Source organism: Trachemys scripta, chromosome 4 (genome assembly GCF_013100865.1).
Source record: "Trachemys scripta elegans isolate TJP31775 chromosome 4, CAS_Tse_1.0, whole genome shotgun sequence".
Taxonomy (NCBI): Eukaryota; Metazoa; Chordata; order Testudines; family Emydidae; genus Trachemys; species Trachemys scripta.
In genome coordinates, this window is record NC_048301.1 from 13,211,152 (window position 1) to 13,236,817 (window position 25,666).

At 46.2% G+C, this 25,666-nt stretch overlaps 1 protein-coding gene across 3 annotated transcripts in view; it reads right to left on the reverse strand.

The window, feature by feature from the left end:
- The window catches only part of RTN1 (reticulon 1), a 183,510-nt gene that overhangs the window by 8,196 nt on the left and 149,648 nt on the right, over positions 1-25,666 (reverse strand). The window contains exon 1 of one of the 3 annotated variants that reach the window (XM_034768026.1): positions 15,366-15,582. The exons of 1 other annotated variant lie outside the window; for it this stretch is intronic. In XM_034768026.1, coding sequence (XP_034623917.1) covers positions 15,366-15,426 — 61 coding nt within the window. In that variant the 5' untranslated portion in view covers positions 15,427-15,582. Of the gene's footprint in view, positions 1-25; positions 110-15,365; positions 15,583-25,666 lie in introns of those variants that run through there. One more of the 3 variants, XM_034768027.1, reaches the window with a different exon arrangement.

Sequence of the window (25,666 nt, forward strand, 5' to 3'; positions counted from 1 at the left end):
TGAGGACACAATGCTGCAAACTCACCACAGGATGGACATATGTCAAAGGATGTCTGCAGTGATGTAGCCATGTCATTCCCAGGATGCGAGGGAGACAAGGTGGCTGAGGTAATATCTTTTATTGGACCAACTTCTGTTGGTGAACTAGGCAAGCTTTTGAGCTCTACACGGCTCTTCTTCAGATCAGGTCAAAGAGCTCTGTGTAGCTCGAAAGCTTGTCTCTTTTGCCAACAGAAGTTGGTCCAATAAAACATATTACCTCACCCATCTTGTCTCTTGAATATGTCAAAAGAGACACTCATGGGGACCTGTATGCAGGTAAGAGACAAGAGAAACACAGCTGATTTCATTCACTAGTCAAACAAAAACTAGAAGGGGGTTGGCATCTCCAAGGAAGCATGCATGTGTTAGTATACACTGCTAGCATTGCTGTGGTACTTTATATTGCTAGAGAAATTACATACCAGATACAAGCTTAAAATCATACTGACTCCAAGGGAGAGACAGTCGGTATGTTTTTAAAGGCCATTTTTCACGTCATTGGGCATCCTGTGGAGTACAGAGGGCAAATTCTTCCCGGAAGGCACAGACTAATGATCTGGGATGGTCAGTATAGTTAGGGATTCATAGGGGTTAGGAGAAGGAATCTTCCTCTCCACACTATAGAGCAGCAGCCAAGTCTCCCTACAGCCCTGAGGCAATGACTCATGGACATGTGTAGTGGTGGATCTGCTGGGCCTGGTCCCACTCATGCCCCAAATTCCTTCTGCCTGGCAGAAGGCTGGGAGGACAGAGCTGTGCTGCATGGGTTCCCCAAATCTTATCCCTCCTATGGTCAGTGGAACAATGCTGGGTCAGTCTGCATGGTCTCTGAGCCCGTGGGATGCAGCAGAATTTGTCGTAAGGACCAGATCCTCAAAGGTATTTAGGCTCCTTCCCTACATCGGTTTCAATGAAAATTAGCAGCCTAAATACCTTTGAGGATCTGGCCGTAAGTGAATAAACTAGGACAGAGACTAAACTTACAGTCAGGACAGAGGGTGTCACTCAGTCTCATGTCCTTGACACCTGGTCATGGAAAGAGCAAGAAGTCCCTGACTGCTCCTTGGACAGGCACGGGGAAGAGAGAGCATATGAGAGGCTCTAATATAGGTACTTTTGGGGGCACAGGACATGAAGCGCTGAGCTCATCAACATGAGCCCTTCTCCCCCTCAAGCAATTCCAGAACTCCAGGGTGCAAAGCTAGATGGAGACTGAGTATTTTTGGTTTCCCACTGTGGCAATCCAGCCCTTCCCCTGGGCAGGTGAGCCGGCTGGGAAGTCAGCATGCAGCTTTCACACTGGTAGGATTTGGCTGTTTTGAGCTGGAATAGGCCCACAGTAACGAAGGATATTAAAATGCTGCTTAAAAGACCCGGCTATAAAGTAGAGCTGCCGCTGTATGCAAGCCACTGACATGGTCTTTTCCAATATTTACATCTCACTTTTTCTTAAACGAGGGAAATCTCATTTCAAAGAGGGCAGGTTTCCATTTTTGCCCGAGCCTGGCTCCCATCAGAGTTAGATTGTGACCGATACAGGGGGAACTCCAGGAGGGATTGTGCTGCATGTTCCAGTGGCATCCAGGTAGAACGCACCTACTGTGATGCTGCCTGTTCCAGGACAAATGGATGTCCGGTTTTCCCATGGGTACACCCCCTATGCTGGGCATGACCTTGGAGCCACTACAGGGGCTGCAAAGGGGGAATCCTCAGGGGCGAGGAGGCATACCTGCCTGGCTTATGACTGCTTTGCATCACCAGAGCCATAGCAGGAGCAACAACGTGGCCCCAGATATTTAGTCTGTGCCTCTTCTCCCAAGAGCAAAGATCTCACGTACGTGGCAGCCAGTGACATGGGGGTTGGGGCATGGGTGTTCCTCTAGACAACAAAACTGACCACAAGTGTCGAACACAAGAGAAGTCTGAGGCTGTGACAATAACTGTAGCCAGAATCCTTGGACTCGGTTCATAGCTGCCCCTGCCGCTTGTTTAGCCATTTGCCCCACCACAAAGGAGGTGTAAATCATTACTGCCTCAGATAGAAGCCTTTACACTCCCCCGGCTGTAAGTGATACACAAGGGGCAGTGCAATGGCTAATCAGCCCCTTTGTCGCCAGATGGCTGCATCCTCTCTTCTTCAAATGCCCTTGTTATTCTTAAGTGTAGTCAAGGTGAAATACAAAGGGGAAGATACCAGCCCAGTGTGCACACACTATTTTGCATCTCCAAGTGTAATATCAATTCAGTGCACAATATGGCACACTCTGTCTGCTGGCCCAGTGGGTTTTCTATCATAGGAACATAAGAACGGCCATACTGGGTCAGACCAAAGGTCCATCTAGCCCAGTATCCTGTCTTCTGACAGTGGCCAATGCCAGGTGCCCCAGAGGGAATGAGCAGAACAGGGAATCATCAAGCGATCCATCCCCTGTCGCCCATTCCCAGCTTCTGGCAAACAGAGGCTCGGGACACCATCTTTGAAGTCTTAAGTCACCACTGAAAGGGCATTTGACAGCCTCACCCCAGTCCATTTTTGTGCACAACATAGAACCCCCAGACAAGTTGTCACAATTAGCAGCCTCTGTTCTAGAAAGCCTCAGTCAATACTAACACAGTCAGTTTTGTGGGCCAGGATTCAGGTGCATGCAGAGCTGTGCAGACAAATTGGCATAGGACATGCTGTAGCAGCGCTATACCTGATCTAAGATTACGTCTACACTACAGCTTAAGTTGGCAGAACTTATGTCGCTCAGGGGTGTGAATAAACCCCTTCCCTCAAATATCATGAGCAAACAATGGCTGCATCCTCTCTTCTTCAAATGCCCTGGTTATTCTTAAGTGGATGATATTTTCAAAGGAGTTTAAGAGAATAGGCACCAAAATCACATTCAATTTCAATGGGATTCAGAGACCTAATTCCCTAATGCTTCTTTGAAAACCCCAGCCTAAAATTATAACCTCAGCTGTTAACATGCAAAAGCTGTTTAGCAGTAGCTCCTCATAATTGCTTTTTAATTTACTGTAACAAGGGTGACATTACTTTCACTCCAGTATCTTTGTATTAATTCCAGTAGAATCCACTAGGCCTTATTTACTTGTGGAAGTATAAAAGCCTCTATGAGTTATCAAAACAACCTCAAGTTCAGCACCATTTCTCTCTCCTCATTAAAGGCCAGACCCTGCACCTCTGAATTTAAGGGGAGTTTTACCACTGACTTTAATGGGAGCACGATCGGGGTCTCAGGCTATGACAAATCAGCGTTGTCACTTTCTTTGAAGAGTTTTCAATGGAGAAACACGTTTATTAGCTGTTTACTTTTAGAGTCCGGCTTGTTCATGATTTTGAGTTAGAAATGAATGCAGAAGAACTCTGCAAAACATAACTCAAGTAACCCAAACCTTAAGTTGGAAAGAAGAAACTCTCAAGAGTATTAATCAGACTCTCAGCCATCATTTTAAATATAACTTCATCGCATTAAGCTAACCTGAATTCTCCATTCTCTGCCATGCAGTCGCACTAGCAATCCAACTAGGTGAACTTCATAGCAACAGTTCCAGATGGGTACAGGTAGGAACTAAATGTATCGCTTGCAGTGTAAGTTAGACCTAAGTTCTCTAAAATAAATAATGTCAGTGGCCTGTGACTTTTATCCCATTGAGGAAATTTCCTGGGTACAGCGCCTGAAACTTCTCCCAGCAGACGTCATTGCTTCTTTTGGAAAATGTGTCTTGTTATTGGGCATCTAGCATTCCAAAAGCTGGAAGACACACCATATAGAGCACTGATGCACTAGACAGTGCATAGTTAGACAGGGACCCAGGACAGGGACAAAGGGCGTGAGAGAGCTGCTGTGAGCTATATTATTGTGCACATTCATCAAGGGTTGTGATGACCTCATGGTAACCATGAGAACAGAGCTTTAATGGTTTGTGTGGTCACCAAAACACTCGTATAGCTATATCCCCAGTTTGCCTGTGTTATCTTTTATATTTGAAGGACATCCCAAAATTGCCTCTGGAGGATATATTATTTTAGTCAAGTTATGTCTAAAATGTCCCCATGCCTTCAGACTCATGCATGTTTCTTCTTTATGAAATATTGTTTTAAGAGAAAAAGACAGGAGTGGGGAGACAGAAAATGAACATTTTTGACCGATAGGATTCCCATGTATAAATACATTAGAGTCAGTTCTGCAATGACTAGATGAGTTATTTAGACCCACAAGGCATCTCCCTGCTCAAATCTGAAAATCATCTACAATTTTTTTTGTTTTTCCAGATCTTCCTCTACAAAACAAAACTGTCTGAGCAATTGTAACCCAGGCACTTTATGCTGCAGCATTTGACTTTGTTCTTCCAGAGGGAGGAGACAAGAATCTTCTTAGTTGGATACTCAATGTCTGATGAGAACAGGGCAGGGTGTGGCAGTTACCGGATGTGCTCTGTAGCTGTTAAGTTTTCATTGTGGGCACCCCACCTGGCAGGTCATACCCTAGTCAGCCTCTGAGCGAAGCGTGCAATCAGAGTGCAAGGGGAGGTAAGGTTATAAATACAGGAGTTAAAGACAACCCTGTGGACTCAGTGGCTGATTGACACAGGACCAAGAAATGAGTCTGCTGCGGTCCCAATGCCTGTGGATATAGGTCAGTGCTATTCCAACTTTCCTTACTAGGGAAGCGTCCACTCAGATACCAGTTGGTGTTTTATGGAGTTAAGCTGAGATGCAGGAAGAAGAGGAGTGTATCATTATACAGAATATTGCATGAGCATTCTCACACCTGTCCCCGTTACACAGTAAACATGCAGTAGGGCAGCATTTTCTCTGGGATTTTAATAATACTCTGATCTTCGTAAAAATCCTGGGTTAGCCTGCAAACATAAGGAATGGCCCACAATAGAGGAAGACCATGTACACGCCTATGCACAGCTCAGCATACAGATGGCATCACAAGACACTTTCCCTCACATGTGAACACCATAACCATAGAATCCTTACAGTATGCATGTGGGGCAGCGGGGCTTATGGTTCACCATTCCCTGGGTAGCGTTTTTGTGGATGAGAAATTAAGAAAAGAATTTTGATGCATGTATACAAACACTAATTAATTGTCCAGTGGCTGTAGTGACACTGGAAAGCTAGGGAAACCGAATGTAACAATGAAGGTCTTGTTAATTAACAGCCTTTATTGGACTAATATTTGACAACTGGGACTTATTACTAGAATGAAGCCTGAGCCACAGAGCAGCAGAGATCACTCACATGATGGGAAATTTCAGCTCAGTGGGTTTGGCTGAGCTCATTATAGACCAAGGTCCAGGTGTGAAGCTTGGATCCAGGTGTGAACTATCCAAGTTTTGCAGTCTTTGGATACAGGGTTTTGGTTTCACTCCATCTCTACTTCTTACCAAATGGATTTCTAACCCCCTGAAAAATGGATGCCTTGGGACTATCATGATAAGCACATTAGAAACAGAGTCAATGTCAGACAAACCTAGATGTAACAATAGTATTTAAAATCCCTCCTATGCTCCAGTAAAAACCATACACTAATTTAAAACTTCAGAAAATTATTTCCATTGTTTAACTATATATATTTTACAGGGTCAGATTCTCACCTTGGAGAAATGGGATGAACAGCCTGGCCCTAATGAAGTCAGTAGGAGTTTTGCCATTGACTTCAATGGGGCCAGGATTTCAACCCTGGGGCACAGAGGGCACTGCTACAGATCCACTTGCATGTTGGCAAAGTAATGGATTCTCCACATGATGTAGGGTGATTAAAATCTGGCCAATAGTATCCAGCTATTTACGCACTGATTAGCAGAGGGTTCTCCCAGTACCAAAGCATATCCAAAGGCTACCTGCTCAGTGTTTTCTCTCATCACTTCATTAAGACATCTTTCTATGCCAATATATCATTTCCCCACCTCTTCTCCCCCTGCCCCCGGTCATTTGTTTGTAATATAGAGGAATGCAACTTCTGGAGAACGGCTGGCACATCTCAGCTTCCGAAGACTGCTGCCATGAACTGCAGAGCCGACAGAGTGTCTTTGCTATTTTTATAAGGGCTGTTTTCCCCCATTCTCGTTGGAGCCCTCTGGATCCCCTCATTTTCTCTTGGGTTACAACCCTTCATCCTTGAGGCTCATATCACAGAGTCCATCCTTCTCCCTGGGAGCAGGATGCCCTTGAGAATCCACCTGTGCCAGCTCTCAATGAGCCAGAGAGGTCACCCTTCTTGCTCTCCCAACCCTTGGGACAAGAGACCAGGAGTGGGAGTTGACCCTGGGTTTGTAGCCTGGCAATACTGTGCATTATCCCTATCCAAAAGGCCCCTCTCTTCAGAGCAATGGCTTTCAGTGCGTGGGTTATTCTGCAATCTTAGTCCCTTGGCGTTATGAGAAGACAGAGACAGACAGACAGACATTCCTAGACCTTAACAGATGACAAATAGGAGTTTCGAGGTGAGTTAGGGTTTCCTGCATAACTCTAGATAACTCAGCATGCACAACATACAGCATACTGAGAGGAGACACAAGAGAACAGGCATGCAATTAATGAATGACAGATCTTGTAAGCCCCTACTCCCCTGAGTATTCCTTAATCCCAAGAATGGTCCCTCTGATGTCAATGGGATTATTTGGGAGAACGAGGATTGCTTATGTGATTAAGTGCGACAGGATTGGCCCCTCACATGGTAATACTTGATGGTTGACAATAATTAAGGAACCAGTCTTGCCACTGCTCCTCATGCGGAATTCTCATTGATGTCAATGGGATTTCTTCACACAAGGAAGGCTGCAGGATTAGGAATTACAACCATTGTTTTTTAAAAAAACCCATCTGTAGACAAGAACGCCCACCCCATGCCTTATTTGCTAATAAAATAACAATACTGCCTGCCCCTTGCAGATTTGTGTACAGGATTTTATTAATAGGAACCTGCCTAACCTGCAGTGGAAATGAAGGAAAAGAGGCAGAATTCCCGATTGCACGAGGTGTGGCAATGTTAGTTTTAAGTAGAGACAAGCATGAACCAGGACCACAGATCCAGCCCCCTTCTTCATCCCTATCAAACTTTCAGAAGCTTAGATATGGACCCTCTACCAGATTTCAAATGTCAAGGCTCAGGCCCATCTTTAATTGTAAGGAAAAATCCACATCAGATTGGCACGACATCCCATGCAACTAAAAAGGGCCCAACTTTGCTCTCATTGATGTCAAAGTTAACACCTCCCCTGGACCTCAACTGATCAGCCCCCAATGACTTCAGCCCTTGCATGCACAGCCCTTGCTAGCTCAGGTCCCCAGCATAGCCAGAATTACTCCTCTGTAGAGCATTTCCAAGAAGATTTATTTTAAAAGGCATTCTCATTCTGACAATGAAGGAAGTTGAAAGATATTTTTAAAACTGATTAATTTGCAGACAGGACATAAAATGAGTAGGAGCCAGCAAATGCCATGCCGTTAAAATCTCACTTTTTATTTTTTGAAATCTCAGTGGTTTAGATAAGCATGATGGCCTTGTTAAAACTGGAAGCAATAAAACATCAAAGTAGTACACATCTTACCGGGTCTGTCCTCTAAACGTGGGCTCTTAATCCTGCAGTCCCATTGGGCTCGATGGGAATTTTGCTTGAGTAAGGGACCGAAGGATAGGATTGAGCCTATCACTTGGCATTTTGGGACTCCGAAAAAATAGCTGTTAGTGGTGATGCCTCATTTTGACCACAGGAGGTGCTGAAGGACATCTGGTGGTTATGATTGTCCTTGTTTTGAGTGGCTTTCATCACAGCAGTTGACATTCTTGGTTTTATTGTCAATTTCTTAATCAAAGAATTTGATCATTCAAAAAAGGGAAATAGGAGAAGATTCTTTAGGAAGTTTACAAAAAAAACTATGCTCCAGGAGTACAGGTGTTCTATGATTGGTTTCACTGCAGAATATAAAGGAGGTTGCCTCATGTCAATGAGAATCCACGAGCAACTCAGATACTCTACACGTCTGCTGAGTAGAGCGTTTTCTGAAGGTAGTTTTAAGCTGGGTCTCTTTGGTGAGACTTAAGCAGCAGGTATCCTCTTTCCTCTCCACTCAGGACCATTGCCTGTTCTTTGTCCTATCTCCTGGATCTTAAGCTCAGCAAGTTGATCCTGCTCTCAGCTAAGAAAACCACCACTGCTGTGTCTCTTGCAAAAATTCTGCACACCCACAAAACGTGCAACAGTAATTAGACCTACTCTACAGAGAAATATGTGCCTCGCCTGCTTTTCTAAAAGTTAGACTGAGATCTTGGGCCATACTCAGAGATTGCATCTCCTGCACTCTGGTCCCTTACCTGGTGTTCTTCCGGTTGTGCTTGGTGATGAATGACGTATGAACACCGCACAAGGTATAGAAGTTCAGTTAAGCATCAAAGGGACAAGTTCCAGCCTCAGATGTGCACATGCAGTTTTTGGTCCTGAGAATTTAGCTGCTTATTATCCAAAACCTCACCTGAATCTTTGTCTTGAAATCAGTTTGCAAATCTCATGAGAAGAGACTTTTAAACAAGTCAGATTAACAATAGTTAATACCTGCCCAGTAGATTAGTGCTTTTCATCCATGGTGCTCAAAGTTACTTACAACCACGAACTAATTCCAGCAACATTCCTACAAGGTGGGTTCTATTGTTACCATTTTAAAGCTAGGCAAACTGAGGGTCAGAGAATGTAAGTGAGTCAGTCAAGATCCTCAATGGAGCCAGAGGCAACTATGTGAATTCAACCCAGGAATCCTGACTCCCAGTCCGAAGCTCTAACCTCTATACTCTACTGCCTCTTTTTCCAGCACTCCGTGGTAATGGTCAGGTCAGAAATACCATAAGAAAAGCCTCTCTCATGACATTTCATTGTTAATGCTTCTGGTGCTGATTGAAATCAAGAGCAGTTAAAGGCAACATTTGAGATAGAAAAGAAAGACGGTTAGATGAGCTTTTCCAAACTTCACGGTCAGGGTCAAAGGTGCGAACTATATAAACAAGTTTGCTCACCCCTCATTCTGATGCCCATCCTCCTGTGCTCCCTTGCACACACAGAGCTCTCCCCTGAAAGGTTTGTGCAGGCTCACTCCATTCTTCTCAATGACACTAACAGCTTAGGGCTCAGTTGTGCCTGACACGCTCAGACCCGCCATGCGAGAGGAGTGGAGAGGCACCACCTCAGGGAGGGACTGTGTAGTCCCTGCTAACACTCCTGGAGCACAGCACCCCCAAGGGAATGGGGAAGCCCCACCCACCTACACCTGTGCACCCCTTCCAGAGCTGCCAGGGGCATAGTGGGAGTGTGCCTGCTGAACTATCCCTTAGGATGGTGCAATGAGCTCCCTCCTTCCCACTTGACTAGTTCTGCTAGCTAGTGATGCACAGAGGTTGGTGTGGCCTGCAAGAAGGGGCTACAATCATGCCTGGACTCTGCTGAGGCAAGGGGGCACAAAGTGGGGCAGTCACTTTGTGTCCTCTCCCCACTGCAAATTTGCGCAGGGGGTGGGTCCAGGCACAGTCTGGCCTTTAACCTTGGAAGGTTTGCTCATGTGCACCTTTCCTGTTCCCAAATAAAGCGGCCCACACCTAAGTAATGTTCCTAGCGTGGGCTGCTAAACCTGACCAGCCTAGTAAGCCACAAAGTGCTGCTCCTCCCCTTCCAGTACAGTGCTGCTGAAGTCTGTGCAAGTCTAGCATATGGACTACTTTGATAACACAAGCCATGAGGAGGCCAGAGTGTGGCTGCTTATATGAGGTTATGTCTAGTCACTAGAACTGGTTGAGATTTTTTTCTTTGAAAAGGGGTTTTTGATTAAAAAAAAAAAAGACTTTTTGAGTGATACGTTCTAAATGTCTGGATGTTTCGTTGAAATGAAAAAGCTGGTTTTGATTAGAATCAAAGTGAAAGTGGTTTGTTTTTTCCTTCTCTTTCCCCTTTTTTTCATCCCCCCACTTCTCCAATGGGGGGGGGGGAGGAAGAGAAAGAGAGGGGGAGAAAGACTCCAAATTTTCACTGTACTTAAAAGCAAATGGAAAATTTGCACTTAAATTTGTTTCAATAAGAAAATTAAAAATTTCAGCACACATTTTTGAAAGAAAATGAAATTTTTCTTGAAACTGTGCATGGAAGAGGTTTCAGATTTTTTGACCGGCCCCCTTATTCAGAATGACATACAAAGGCAGCTTGCAAGAACATCACAGTGAAGAGGAGAGGAAAAGCCCCTAGGATATCAGGACAGACAGGATGAGAACTTGGACCAGGAATGGGGTTGCCAGCGTAACTCTTGAGAGTGCCAATGAGATGGATTTTGTGAATGGGTGAAAGGGCACACATCATGTTGAAGGGGGAAACAAATTGAGGAGAGGTAATAGTGACCATATTTTTCATAAAACCTGGATTATTGAATAGCTAAAACCCTTTTTCTGAATTTTCATCTGATCCCAATAGAAGTCTGTGGTGAACCTGGGTATAATTTTCAAATGGGACCCTAAAATAATACCTTCACAAAGTTTGCTCATTTAACAACATTTATGCACACAAATCAGGTCACTGTGCATCTAATCACCCAATTTGCAGGTGCAATGTTACAGGCAGGGTTAAAAATCTGGCCCTTAATTTGTTTGCATGTTAATGGAGTATCAGGGTTGGTTTGTTTCAGTCTGCTTAACATGCAAACTTCTCAAACTTCATAAACAAACTTTATTTTTTGCTAACCCTCAAAAGGCATCAGCCCAGGTTAGGGACTAAATACATCCTTAAAACTGATTTTAGTAAGCTTGGCCTTATAGCTTTGAGCAGGGGGTTGGACTAGATGACCTCTTGAGGTCCCTTCCAACTCTGATATTCTATGATTCTATAATTTCTGCAAAAAAAGAACACCTGAAATTGGAAGACTGTTCTTCCCTTGAACTACTATTTGACCACATTTGTTCAGTCTTTACAGGAAACCCTCTGAAAGAGAAAGAGGGGCTAGATTCTCAGTGGGTCAGAGTCCTTGTAGCTCCATAGACCTCTTGGCATCTAAGCCAATACTCATCAGCTGACAACCTGGTTCCAAGCATCTGTAGCTATCAAGTTCAACACAAGACATACAACAGATCCTCAGCTGGTGTAAACTAGCCTAGCTCATTTGGAGCCACACCAGGTTGCACCAGATGAGGATCTAATCTGTAATGTCTGTTGAAACGATCCACCTCTGAAAATATGGAAAGCATCGGAAGTAACAATAGGCTGAAATTACTATTTTATGACAAGGTGGTTAATTAGAATGGTTTCAAAGCTGTTAACAAGATTACACTTTAAATGCATACATGAATATTATTACCATTGAACACTGCTATCAGTACTGAAAACGGAGAACATAGCCATGGAGAAATGCTTGGTCTAGCTTTTCAGTCCCATTTTAAAGCCAGTTCCTACTTTAATTGAACAAGTAAGATAATACTCAGAAAACAGGTACCAGTACAAGCCCTGTTCATAACATTGTTTCAATGAAGCCAAGTAAGATAGACTTCAAATAAACCTGTATTCCTTATTCGCCCTTGGCAATCAGGTGCTACAGAGATGAATGCTATAGTTAGTATGTAGTGGCATTTGTATAAAGAATCCACAGGTTCTTTACTTGGAATCTTTCACATTTTTTTTTTTTAGACTTGTAGGTCAACAGAGAAGCAGACTGAAACATATCACTCATGGATATCTACAAATTGGATTGTAGAAGGGGAAATGAAAGCAGAGGTGACCGCCTGGCTAGAGTACTGCAGATAACTAGCTGTGCAATGCAAGGCGTTTGGGGGTCTTTTCTAATGTAAATGGTCAGGGCCGACGGGGGGAGAGGGGAGGGGGGAAGCCGGTACAAATTACCGGGGCCTGGCGGTCCGGAAGGGGGCCCTGGGCCTGGCTTCCCCCGCCCCCCTCGTCAGTCCTGTTTAGCCAGTCCGCCCTTGCAGGGGGGCCCCAACCCGCTCTCGGCGGCCCTGTAAATGGTACCTACCATAAGTATTCATTACAGGGTAGCCTAGAGCAGTGTTCCTCAACTAGAAGTACGTGTACCCCTGGGGGTACACATAAGTCTTCCAGGGGGTACATCAACTCATCTAGATATTTGCCTAGTTTTACAACAAGCTACATAAAAAGCACTAGCGAAATCAGTACAAACTAAAATAAAAATGAGAAAGTCAGCAATTTTTCAGTAATAGTGTGCTGTGACACTTTTGTATTTTGATGTCTGATTTTGTAAGCAAGTGAGGTGGAACTTGGAGGTACGCAACACAAATCAGACTCCTGAAAGGGGTACAATAGTCTGGAAAGATTGAGAACCACTGTCCTAGAGGATCATGCCACATCTTCATAGAAGGTCAGGATGCCTGATCTAGCAGCCCATATATCTGAAGCGGCAGATGCTGCCATCTTGTGTTTTTAAGTCACTCTCAGAAACACAGTTTCCAACAGTCATACTTCAGGAATGACCTCAGAGCAGTGCATAACGTGACTGTTTGGGGTTGTGACATCATTTCTGAAGTACTACCTTCTGCAGTCAGCTCTTCTGACTGTTAGTGTATGGAGGCCCGCAGTGGCTGGCATACACAGTGGTATATGTACCTCTGCACCATCATACATATTGGATAGCTCAACCCCAGTCTATTTCAGATACATCACCTTCTAACTGTGAAAGATGCAAACAAAATAACAGTCTGCTGTAATTCACCTTACTCGGCAATGATAATATTTTAAATGGGACATATGTCCAGCAGGGAAGAATGACTTTGGTTCTCCCTTAGGATTATATCATCACCTGTGATGGATACAATCATGTCATACTTCCAGGATAGAGGGATAAAAATACATTGCAATATATTTGAATATTACATGCCAATATTGAATGTATTTCCATTACCACAAAGAATATTTACAAAAAGCACAGTAAGATGAGCAAAACCAAAGCACCAATTACTTTATCTGCTGCTTTTCAGAATAAACACCACCTAGCTTTTCACTAACCCACCCCAAAATAGTACTGATATATTACATTGCCTAGTCCTTAATTTTAGTTAATTGCATACCTGGTTTTCTAGTAAATTAAAAGTTGTGCTAACCACCACTCAAATTTTCCATAACTTCAATCAAGATTCATTGTATTATTTGCAATGGCTTTTATCTTTGTCTGTTATGTACATGAAAGGAAAAAAGTTACCTGACATGAAGCAGTAATTAATGAAGATGGAAAATTTGTACAACTTCATTTTTTCAGAAAATAGATATTGGGGGGGAGGGGGAGAGGAGGAGAGTGTCAACACAGTCTATTGTTGACCATATAACCCTTCCCCCAGGGTTTATTCTTCTTGTGGCTATTTTTGAGGGGGTTACAGTTCTGCAGCCGTGTGCATTTGGGTTTTATCAGTGGAATGCTACAGACATAGGCAATATCCTATGGCTATTTGAGCATCTTCCCTGTTTTCATCACAAACGTCCCTACACCCCCATTACCCATGCATAAAAAGCTACATCAGGGGAAAGGAAAAAATAAGTAAAGGATGGTAATTATTCATTCCAACTAGATTCTTTCTCACCAACATGGGCCATATTGTATCATTCAATTTTAAGCCAAACTGCCTACTGATTTCAAAGGGGAGACTGCAAAAAGACAGATGGGACAATAATACTATTATTAATTTGTTAAGCAAAGATAGCATACCCTATGCCCCTATATTTTGTACTTTATGTATATATTTTTTGTTTTTGGTAAAGATGGACAAAAAATCCAATCTGGCTTTAAGTCAAGATGAGCTTGACAACTTGACTCAGCAATTTTCTCTTTTCCACAAGAATAGGCAGCATTTTAATACCTAACCTCTTTTTAAAAGTAACCCATGGAATTTAGTATACAGAATTCATGTTATTATAATAAATCTTGGTGGTGAATCTTTCCCATGTAGATGTTTGAAAATGGTTCTTTATTAACACAATGGAAGCTGTGATCTGCTGGGGGCTTATATTAGCAGGTGCATCTGTTTACTTTGTAGCTGCCTGACTTTAGGATAAATCCCTCTGAATGTGGTGACGATTATGTGCAGAAACAAAGTTTAAAATATATCAGAAACAGCAATCGGCTGGATCCAATTAACCTTCCCCGCTTCCCAAACACATTCAGAAGGCTTTCCAGATCACATTACAATTACCAGGGTTTATATTCTTTTGAGGAGGAGAAATTACATCTGAAAAGAAGCATGGGCCCTTTAAGCAGATGCTGTTAAAGAGTGTAATTCACTCTTAGGGACCCACCAGAGATCATTAATAATATACACAATATGTTCGAAGTAAAATAAATGTACCTTGCTGTCATAAAGATTGTTATAGAATTAATAAAATAAAACAAAGCCTGCCACACACATACATAAGATTACAAGACCGGATCCATCTTTCCATCTATTTTTCTGTAACCTGCTCCCCAAGCAGTGTCACATAGACAGTCTTTTAACAAAACAAAGGATAGATGCTCGCTATTAAGTGTGAAGCTGAATAAAAATGGCTGAAAAGCTGTCAGGCGAGCTGGAAGGTAGCCAGCCACACCCAGTGCTAACATGGACCGTCTCAAAAATAAATTTGTTATAACAGAACGTCGCCTCTATTGTCCTTGTCAGTTACACAACAGATGATCAAAACAGCGCAATATTTTACAGCAGGAGGTTTAGGGGTGTGCTAGAAAAAATAATCACGGAATAATTTTAAAGGCTACCATACAGCAAACTGACAAATGTGTGGCAATGCCACAGTATTCTCAGTATTATTACAGTTATTGCCGGGGCTACATTTTCTTTGTGTTGACAGTGGACACAGATCTCAAAATGGGTGTGTCCCATCCAAAAGGATGCACTGACGCTCCAAAACAGGACTGTCAGTAAACCTCAGGAGCCTAAACAGACACAAATTCACAATTACTGCCCTCTTCTAAAAGCACCACGGCATATGAAATCATGCTGGGCACAGGCAGACAATGATCCTCAAGGATGAGGAAAAGAGCTACATAATCAGGGATGGGTGGTATTGATAGGAGCTGCAGTGTGAGAGGAAAACGTCCTGCATTATATGTTTTTAAGACGTAACAGCCGGGGACTGGAGAAATGAAAGAAATTCCTAGAGTATAATTAGAGTTGTTTTTTAAAATTACTTCAAAGAAAATCTTCCGGGGAAATAAAAAGCATGCAAAGGCCCACAGGTGAACAATGCAAAATGGATGGATGCTGCCTTTGCCTTCTCTCACATGCAGTCTTTCTAGGCATGCAACACTAGAATAGATATAATACCCTGACATTTCCAGTTGCTCCACAGACATTCCATCTTGGTAGAATCGGCACTGGCTTGCATCGTGAGGGGTTAGGAATCGCGGCTCCTTTCCTGGATTCTCACTGAGGCATTCCAAAGCATGAATAGGTTAGTGGGTATCACGGCTGCTTCCTTGTACTGACTACAGACCGATGCTGTAAGCAGAACAGGGAGAGGGGGGAGGGCATATTGTACGCGCTGCGGTCTTCACTGCAGCAAATCAGCACTGTGATGTGGTTGCCCTAGGGAGCAGGCTCCTTTGAAAAGGGGATGCAGTTGCCTATCAAATCAAAAGCATTCGCTTGGCGGCTTAGCCCTGTTAAGCCATCGAAATGGTTAACTCAACCTGACAGCACAGAAACAAAAACAAATTGGGTGAGGTGGGGTGGGGTGGGGCTCAGCTTCCTATGTATTTACTCCCCCTGTGACTATTAATGTTCCAGAAATTTCTGGAGAACGTTAAGAAATCCACTGTTTTCTTCAGATTGGTGGAGGGCCAAATCCCCCCTCATTTACATCGGTCCATCTGCATTAGTCCTGCTCCCTGTCACATCTGTGCAGGGCCAGAGAGGGCCTGGCTGCAGCTCAGGGCAGAAGCCAGCTCCCAAAATGCAGCCCAGTCTTTGTTTATTTTTATTTTTTTAAATGATCTGTGAACTGAGATTTGGCCAAATAGTCCAGAGACGCAAGGAAATGACAGAGTAAATGAACCCCCAAAACGTTTGCAGCTTTCCAAGTCTGGGTATAGGACAGAGCACGAATGAGCAGAGACTTGATTCCAGTTACCACGCCCAAGCCCCCCAGTCTGTGCATCACACAAAAAAGCAAGCGCAGATAGGAGAATGTGTCTGATAATGGGACTTTGGAGAGAGGGGGTTAGGAGCCGGCAGCGACATGGGGCTATGTTCCTAGGGAGATACACTAGACAGTTCTTAAACAAACGCTATATTAAAGGTGGCCCCACATGATGTACATGTGCTAGGAGCATCTTTATATTTAAAGAGGGAAAGCTCTCAGCATAAAGCATGGAAGCCATGAATTCTTGAATTCTAATCCCAGCTCGGACACTGATTTCCCCTTAGCCATGCCACTTAACTTCTTTGCCTCAGTTTCTCCAGCAGTAAAATGAAGGATAATGCTTCCCCGTGTCCCTTGCAGAGACATGCCGAGGGTTAATTAATCTAGCATCCTAGAGCTGAACAGCACTGGCAATAAGCAGACTTAGAATTTACACAGTGTTTGGCCTTTTCACAGCACAGTCCATATATTAATCAATCCCAAAACACCCCCTAAATAAGTATTATTATCCCCATTTCACTGATGGGAAAACCGAGACATGGAAACCTATCATACAAGTCACGGTCAGCACTGGGATTAGTCTTTAGGAGTACCCAGCTCCCAGACTGATATTTAATATTCTAGACCAATGGTCCCCAAACTGTGGGATGTGCCTTCCTAGGAAGGCGTGGAGGAACATTTGGAAAGGCATGGTGGGGCCCAGGCCAGACCACATGGGGGGCGGGGAGAGAATGCCACCCCGCCCTGCTCTGCCCAGGCCCTGGCCCCAGCTCTACTTCTGGCCCTAGCCCTGCCCCCAGCTCTGGCCTCAGCTCCCGCCCAGGCCCCAGCCCTGGTCCCAGCGTTGGCCCCCGGCCCCAACAATAGCCCCACTCCCAGCTGTGACACCGGCTGTGGCTCCTGGGGGGGGGCGATAGGGTTGCCAACTTTCTAGTTGCACAAAAACGAACACCCTAGCCCCGCCCCTTCTCTGAGGCGCTGCCCATTCCCCCGAGGCCCCGCCCCTCATCTGCCCCTCCCCGAGGCCACACCCATGCTCACTACATTCCCCCTTCCTCGGTGGCTCACTCTCCCCCACCCTAACTCACTTTCATTCGGCTGGGACAGGGAGTTGGGGTGAGGAGGGGGTCAGGGCTCTGGGGTGGGGCTGGGGATGAGGGGTTTGGGGTGCAAGAGCGGGCCCCAGGCTGGGGGTGGGGCCGAGGGATTTGGAGTGTGGGAGGGGGCTGCGGCTTGATGCAGGGGTTGGGGTGCAGGAGAGGGTGAGGGCTCTGGGGTGGGGCTGGGAATGAGGGGGTTGGGGTGCAGGAGTTGCTCTCGATTTGCGGGGGAGGCTCAGGGCTGGGGAGAGGGTTGGGTGTGGACTTACCTCAGGCGGCTCCCAGTCGGTGGTGCTGCGGCGCTAAGGCAGGCTAGTCCCTATCTGCAGGGCCGGCTCTGGCTTTTTGGCCGCCCCAACCAAAAAAAAAAAAAAAAAGGGGGCAGCCAGAATGGAGCGCGGGTGCAGGGGGACCGGCTGGGGGGGAGGGGGAGGGAGCAGGCGGGAGAGAGAGAGAAGGGGGCAGCCAGGGCTACAGCAGGGGCGCTGCCACGCGGCCCCTCCCGCTGCGCTGCCTCCTGCCGCCTGCCACGAGGGCTCCGCTCCGGTCGGCGGGGCGGGAAGGAAGAGGACTGCCCTGCAGGGTGCTCTGGTTCTCCGCGCCGCCGCCCCCTACAGGGTGGCCGGAGCGGAACAAGAACAACAACAACAAAAAGGCGGCCGTGCCGCCCTAGGATTGGGCAGAATGCCGCCTCCAACAATCTGCCTCCCCAGGCACCAGCTTGCTCAGCTGGTGCCTGGAGCTGGCCCTGCCTACCTGTCCTGGCTGGCACTGCGCTGCACCCTGGAAGCAGCCCAGCTGGTCCAGATCCTAGGCGGAGACGCAGCAGGTGGCTCTGTGCGCTGCTCTTGCCCGCAGGCACCGCCCCCCAGCTCCCATTGGCCAGTTCCTAGCCAATGAGAGTGCGGAGCCTGTGCTCAGAGTGGGGACAGTGCACAGAGCCTTGTGGCCTCCCTGTCTAGGACCCGGACCAGCTGGCTGCTTCCGGGGCGCAGCACGGTGCCAGCCAGGACAGGTTGGGACTAGCCTACCTTAGCGCTGCAGCACTGTAGACCAGACTTTTAGTGGCCCAGTCAGCAGTGCTGACCAGAGCCGCCAGGGTCCCTTTTCGACCAGGTGTTCCGATCGAAAGCTGGACACCTGGTCACCCTAGGAGGGGACGTGGACAGCAGTAAGGGGGGCATGAGGTAAAAAGTTTGGGGACCACTTTTCTAGACCATGCCATCACATTAAATATTGTTATTGATACATTCTAATTGCACATTAAACTCAGTGTCAGTGTAACAGCCACATAAATATCAAGGGCTAAATTCTCCAGTTTTCATCCTGGATACATTCAACTCCCACTGAAGCCAATGTATTGTAAAAAATCCTTGTGCTGCAGACACAGCTATGTACGTCACACACCCAGCCATAGGTAGCTGGGACTGGACTGCTTCAGAGAAACAGGCCTCTAGCGCTTAAGCTAACAGAGGTCCTTGACAGCTGGCAGCAGCAGGTCACTTATCTTCCTCTTGGACAACTTCTCCCACAGTCTATGCCAATATCTGGGGAGAATCTTAATATCTAACACGTTGATCTTTATACCGTAAAATCTGCTAGTGCTACTATAGCCAAAGGCCTGATGACCTCATTGTTTAGGTTTTTCAATCATTTTCAAAGTCCAGAAAGGCAGATCTGATCCCTCTCATGTAGGAGTCATTGTAGAAATGAGAGAGTGAACTAGTGGAGAAGATGATCTGAGGCAAGGGGGAAGTGAGGACTAAGGAATACATAAAATAAGGTCACCAGCAGGGACCTTCAGAGGTCATCCAGTCCAGCCCCCAGCCATGACCAAGTAAACCTGGATCATCCCTGACAGGTGTTTGTCCATGATGGGGATTCCATAGCCTCCCTTGGAAGCCTATTGCAGAGTTTAACTATCCTTATTGTTAGAAAGTTTTTTCTAATATCTCACCTAAATTGCCCTTGCTGCAGACTAAGCTCATTACTTCTCATTCTCCCTTCAATAGACATGGAGAACATTACTTCTCATTCTCCCTTCAGTAGACATGGAGAACAACTGATCTCCATTCTCTTGCTAACAGCCCTTAACATATTTGATGACTTATCAGGCCCCCTCTCAATCTTCTTTTCTCCAGACTAAACACGCCTGGTTGTTTTATTCTTTCATCTTAGGTCAGGTTTTCGAAGTCTTTTATCATTTTTGTTGCTCTCCCAGCGGCAGCTCCAGGCACCGGTGCACCAAGCACGTGCCCGGGGCGGCAAGCCGGGGGGGGGCGGCCTGCTGTTCATTCCGAGGGCGGCAGTCAGGCAGCCTTTGGCGGCTTGCCTGTGGGAGGTCCACCGGTCCCGCGGCTTCGGCGGCAATTCGGCGGCGGGTATACCGAATCCGCGGGACCAGCGGACCTCCCGCAGGCATGCCGCTAAAGGCAGCCTGACTGCCGTGCTTGGGGTGGCAAAAAAGCTAGAGCTGCCCCTGTGCTCTCCTCTGGACTCTCTCCAATTTCTTTACACCTTTCCGAAAGTGCGGTGCCCAGAATTGGACACAGTACTCCAGCTGAGGCCTCATCAGTGCCGAGTAGAGCTGGACAATTACCTCCCGCGTCTTACGTACGATATTCCTGTTCATACACCCCAGAATGATATTAGCCCTTTTCGCATCTGCATCATATTGGTGACTCATATTCAGTTTGTGACACACTACAACTCCCACATCTTTTTCAGCAGTACTACCGCCTAGCCAGTTATTTCCCATTTGGTAGATGTGCATTTGATTTTTCCTTCCTAAATGAAGTACTCTGCACTTGTCTTTACTGAATTTATGTGACAGACCACAACAGCTCTGAAGCACCTGTTACAATCTAGCATGTCAAATCTCATGCACTCATGCCATTCATTTTTTATTTTTAGTGCTACCATTGAAAGGAGGTGGGAGCGTGACAAACTATATTTAAACATTTAAGGTCTTACACAGGGGTTCTCAAACTCGGGGTCGTGACCCCTCAGGGGGTCGCAAGGTTATTACATGGGGGGTTGCGAGCTGTCAGCCTCCACCCCCAATCTCCACTTTGGCTCCAGCATTTATAATAGTGTTAAATATAAAAAAAAAGTTTTTAATTTATAAGGGGAGGTCACACTCATAGGTTTGCTGTGTGAAAGGGCTCACCAATACAAAAGTTAGAGAACCACTGTCTTACACTCTTAATGCACAGGAATTCAAAGATCAGGCTAAAACTGTCTTCAGCTCAACCTGGGGTGCAATGCTTTTGAAAGAGTTTTCACATGGTTAGATGTTTTCAAACCTAACTCGAGGTCTCTCAACCTCAAGGCATAGTGGGTCACATTAAGGACAAAGCCATATCTTGATTTTATGACATTTATCACTTTGTCATCCTTAATACTGCTATGCAAACATTTTGTCTCGTTAAACTGTTTTCAGAATTAGCAGCAGAAATGGCTGTGATGCATTTTCAGAAGTTATGGAAAAATATCCCAATACTAAAGAGATTTGTGAAATGTTTGAAGGATATTATAGACGAGGGATCGGCAACCTTTGGCCCGCGGCCCACCAGGGTAAGCACCCTGGTGGGCCAGGCCAGTTTACCTGCTGCGTCTGCAGGTTGGGCCGATCGTGGCTCCCACTGGCCGCGGTTCGCCGCTCCAGGCCAATGCGGGCTGCAGGAAGAGGCGCGGGCCAAGGGATGTGGTGGCTGTCGCTTACCCTGGTGGGCTGCATGCCAAAGGTTGCCGATCCCTGTTATAGACAAAGGGCATCCAATAGACATACAGTTTAATGATGGGTCTGCCAATATTTCCATGAAAACCCCTGGACTGCATTCTGGCCCTACTCCGGCTGCTACATCCTGTTCTGGGGAAATGCTGGCATAGGGGCCATGCTGGGTACAGGGCTAGGGGCGTATTCATTGTATTAATCAGCACTACAGATTTTCCGAGCTGCAGAGCAAGTCATAGTCAGTCCAGGAAAATGGCCATAAGTTATAGCAGCCCCTGGGGCCACTCTAACTTACTCCAGGCTCCATTTCAGCCTCCACAATGGTCCAGAGTCTGGGCTGCACAAAGTCACTTTTGGCCTGGCTCTCTCCTGAGCTGTGTATCTTAGGAAATGCCATTTTTCAGGGTTTTAGCCCATAAACCCATTAAAAAGGTGCTCTGGGCTTACTGGTCAAGTTCATATCTGTAGCTGTATGTCTATGGCTAAAGAAACCATAGGTCTCAGTTTTCAAGTGATGCCTCAGTCTCCCAGGAACTTCCTTTGGGAGGCCTGGAATGTCTGGGATTTTCATATCACCAGTCAAAGCGTTTGGGTCATTTGCAGTGACAAGAGGTTTGTTCGAGACAAGCTGCTTTGCTGGTATAAGATGATTTGCACACCTCGGTTTCACTCCCCACATAGAAAGTATGGTTCACGAACCATTGTTCAAGGCCAAAGCTTGCCATAAAGTGTCAGGCAACAGCATCGTAATAGAAATCCAGTGAATTGATGATCCAGTCTAGACAGGGCAAACTACTCTGCTTTAGTGGGTGGGGTGGGGATTGGAGAGCAATGGGGTGGGTAACAGGTGGTCCTTCTAGCCCTCCTTTCTGAGGAGTCAGGGGGAACTCACAGAACTCAGCCTCTCTTTGATCTCCTCTGCTGCTCCCGCTGGAGATTGCCCGAGGCAGGCTGAGCAGACCGGAGAATGGAACCAGACTGCAGAGCACCTGAGGATTTCATTGCTCCAAGACTGCCCTGTTGTTGATTCTGAAAATATTCAGAATATTGGATGCACGCGCCATTAATTCCCAATTGCCCAAGTACTATATAAATTGTGGTGTGTGACCAAAATACTATTTTTGAAAAACCACCTTAATACAGCGCCACAAACATCCCCCAGTAATACCGACTACAATTTAAGCAAAACCAAACCAAACAAAAAATACCCCTATGCTGAAAAATGACCTTTTAGAGGTAAGGTGCATCATGATTCATAGATCATGACTGCTGAGCAAGTGACTATGGCCCCAGGCTTGCACTGAACTCAACTGGGCTCCATGTGGGCACAGGCATCCACCTATGTGGAGCCCACTGCAGGATCGGGTCGTTTGTTTGAATCCCTGTCACTTACAGAAGAGATCCAGGACTTTGTCTGTATTTGGGGAAATCCCTGGGGTCTTGTGACTCACCTATTAATATTTAAAGCCAGTTTTCTACTCAAACTGTTGGCTTTTGCTACACGGCATGAGGCACATCGGCACTTAATTCACCCCGATACTCTAAAGAAACCATCATTCCATTTTTTTCTTGTCAGCCTAACAAAGATCCACTTCACTGAGTATCCTATAGCCCCACAGTGCTTCTAAACTCCAAACTTAGCTAAGATTTTAGCCCATGGACTAGAACAGGTACTCGTGGGTCTAATACATAAGACCAGTCAGGATTTACTCCTGGCTGTTCAATTACAGACAATTTTCCTTGGCTCTTTAATGTACTGTCTGCCCCACAAGGGTAATAAAAATAAGGAATTTATTCCTGCCACTGACCAGAAAAATCATTTGATTCCCTCAGATGAGGCTACTTATTACAAGTGCTTGGAAACCTTATAATCAGGCGTTTCTTTTCTCAGATGGATGCAGTTGTTACATTATCATTTCTCCTTCAAGGCTTGATTCTATAGAGTGATACATTCCTGCCACTCCCATGGACACATCGATTTGCCTAATAGGACTGGGACCTTTTCCAAAGGGGCCTGCTTGAAGGCTGTTCCATGTTCCCCGCATTCTCACCGTGCTATTGCACTTCAGCCTCTTGCTGCTAAATTTAGATCATTTATGCCATTGTCAGGCATGGCAGTTGGCACTATGGAGAACGTTATTTCATTAATCAATCTCTCAATGCACCAGTAATCAAGAGGAAGGACAGGTTTGTGGTTAAGATGCTGGCCTGGGGCTTCACTGATATCCTGTTCTGCCACAAACTTCCTGTGTGACCTTGGGCATCACTTAGCCCTTCAGTTCCCTCCCTTTCTCTGTCTTGTCTATTTAAATTGCAAGCTCGTTGGGACATCAGCTGCCTCTATGGCACCTAGCACAAGGGGGCCATGATCTCTGCTCAGACTACTAGCCACTATGGTGATTTGAATGATAATAATGACACATGGATGTTTTATACTCATCTTCCTCACAGCTGTCTGGAGATCATGCAAACTTTTAAAGACATGCTGGGGTTGCCTGTCAGTTGGCCAAACTCCTCTTTCCACTTGGACAGGGCTAAGTGCCGCATTGGCGGGGTGGAGAGAGGAAGAGAGTTAAGGAACCGCTTCCTTCCCCCAGCATACCCAACCGTGGCAGGGGGGATACACTTCTAGCAAGCGCCGATGGCACACCAGGGCCCTGGGCACATTCCACATTTGGCAGCAGTTGTTAAAGAGGCTTTTTTGGTGCAGTGGTGATGACTGCTACTGAGTGCATCCCTCCCACTCGGTCCTTGAGCCATCCTCCTCCTGTGCTGGCAGCTTAGCTGGCCTGGTGCAGAACCACTAACCCTCCTTCATCACCATTTTCCACTTGCAGAGCCATGAGGAGGAAGGATAAGACCATGCCCAGAGGCAGGAGCACCTTGGTTCATTTACTGTCCCCAAATTCCAACCCACATGCCTCGGGGAGTCCGGGTGGAGAACCCCATTTGCCTCCCAGTACGCCCAGCCCCCTGGATTCTCTCCCCCAACCTTCAGAGAGGCAGGAATTTACCCAGGAATAACTGCTGTGCTTGGATAGAAAGCCAATGACTTTATATCCCGCCCTAGTAGACTGGGAAACAGCCACAATCAGCAAAAGGGATCAGCCAGGGATCGCTGGGGGAGCCCCAAATACAGCCTCAGCAATGACACAACACACTGAGTCCCTGACACTTTAACAACAAAAGAATCCTAATGTAACCAACAAACTGTCCAAATGGCCCTCCAGGCCCAGCCTCTGAGTTTCCAGACAGGGCTCCTGGGCCCCTTGCGGTGGTCACATATGCTCAGGAGGGGTGTGAGCTCAGAGTGATGAGTTCTTGTCTCTACTGCATTGCGAGGTGTTTGTCTCTGTGGTCACCGTGGTGGCCAGGCCTTCCTCTGCAGGGTCTGGACCACTCTTGCAGAAGTGTGCCTGGCCTGCTTTCTGGGCCGATCTCCCAGCCCTGGGTCCAGGCTGCCTTTGGGCCTGCTCCTTTCATCAGCATGTGCTCTTCTCCCACCCAAAGGGGCCAGAGGCAACCAGGTAGCCTGAACAAATCCCCTGTCCCCAGGCTGGCTTGAGCTCCCTCTTTGGAGTGGCACCCCCCTCTTCCAAGGGGAAGCAAGGAAGTCATGGGTGGGATTTCTTCCCAGTCTTGTAGCCAATCAGAACTCTGGGGGTCGAGGAGTCAACTCTTGCCCCACCACTCATGCTTAGTCAGCAACTGAGCATGGAGGATGTGCCGCACGGGATCAGCACGTAAGCTGACACCTCTCTCTGCACTCCCTTGCCCAAGGGAGCCAGGACTCAAATGAGGAGGTGTTGGAAGGGCAGATCAAGTGTAGCTGTGACACTGCACTCATCCAAGCAGCCATGCGTTCAGAAAAAATGGTGCTCCTTCGAAGAGCAGGAGGACAGCAAGTCAGTGGCACATAGCTCCACATCCAGCCTTACAGGATGGAGAGTGGAACAGCTGCCTCTCCAACTGCACCTCCCTATGCCTCTATTGGATGAAGCCCAAATGTTAAAGCTCCTAGTGCTAGTATCTGTTCTGATATAAAGAGTAAGGGTAGTTTGACCATCATGTGCAGAAACAGAACTGTAACGGAGTCTAGTTAAAGAGTGCACAAGTACAAGGCACACTGCTTGTTTATGGCAGGACAGAGAAATTAGACTGATGGGCTTGTGGTTAAGGCGTTGGGCTGGGAATCAGGAGATCAGGTGTCATTTTCCAGCTCTGTGACTTTGGGCAAGTTATGGGGGCTGGTATTTTCAAAGGTACCTCTAGAAATTAGGTGCTAACCTCCTACTGAAATTCAAAGGGATTGGGGCACCCGGCTGCTTTGAAAAACTCAGCCTTAATCTTTGTGTGTCAAGTTCCCGCCACGTCCGTAACAGGGAATAAGAATGTTGGAATGTAGGTAGACAATTGCCAAAAGTGTCATAGCAGTTTCAGCTATTTCAGGCAAATGGCAACACAATACTCATATTAAACTGAATTTAAATAGCAGTAAAATGCCTTTTGTGCCATAATCCAATTATTGGCCTCTTTGGGAGAGACACATTTGGAGACAGAAAATTCTCTCTATGAATCACAAAGGGAAAGAATGGGTATGCGCAATCATGCACTCTAGTTTGTTCTCATGCAGCTTGGGGTAGCAGGG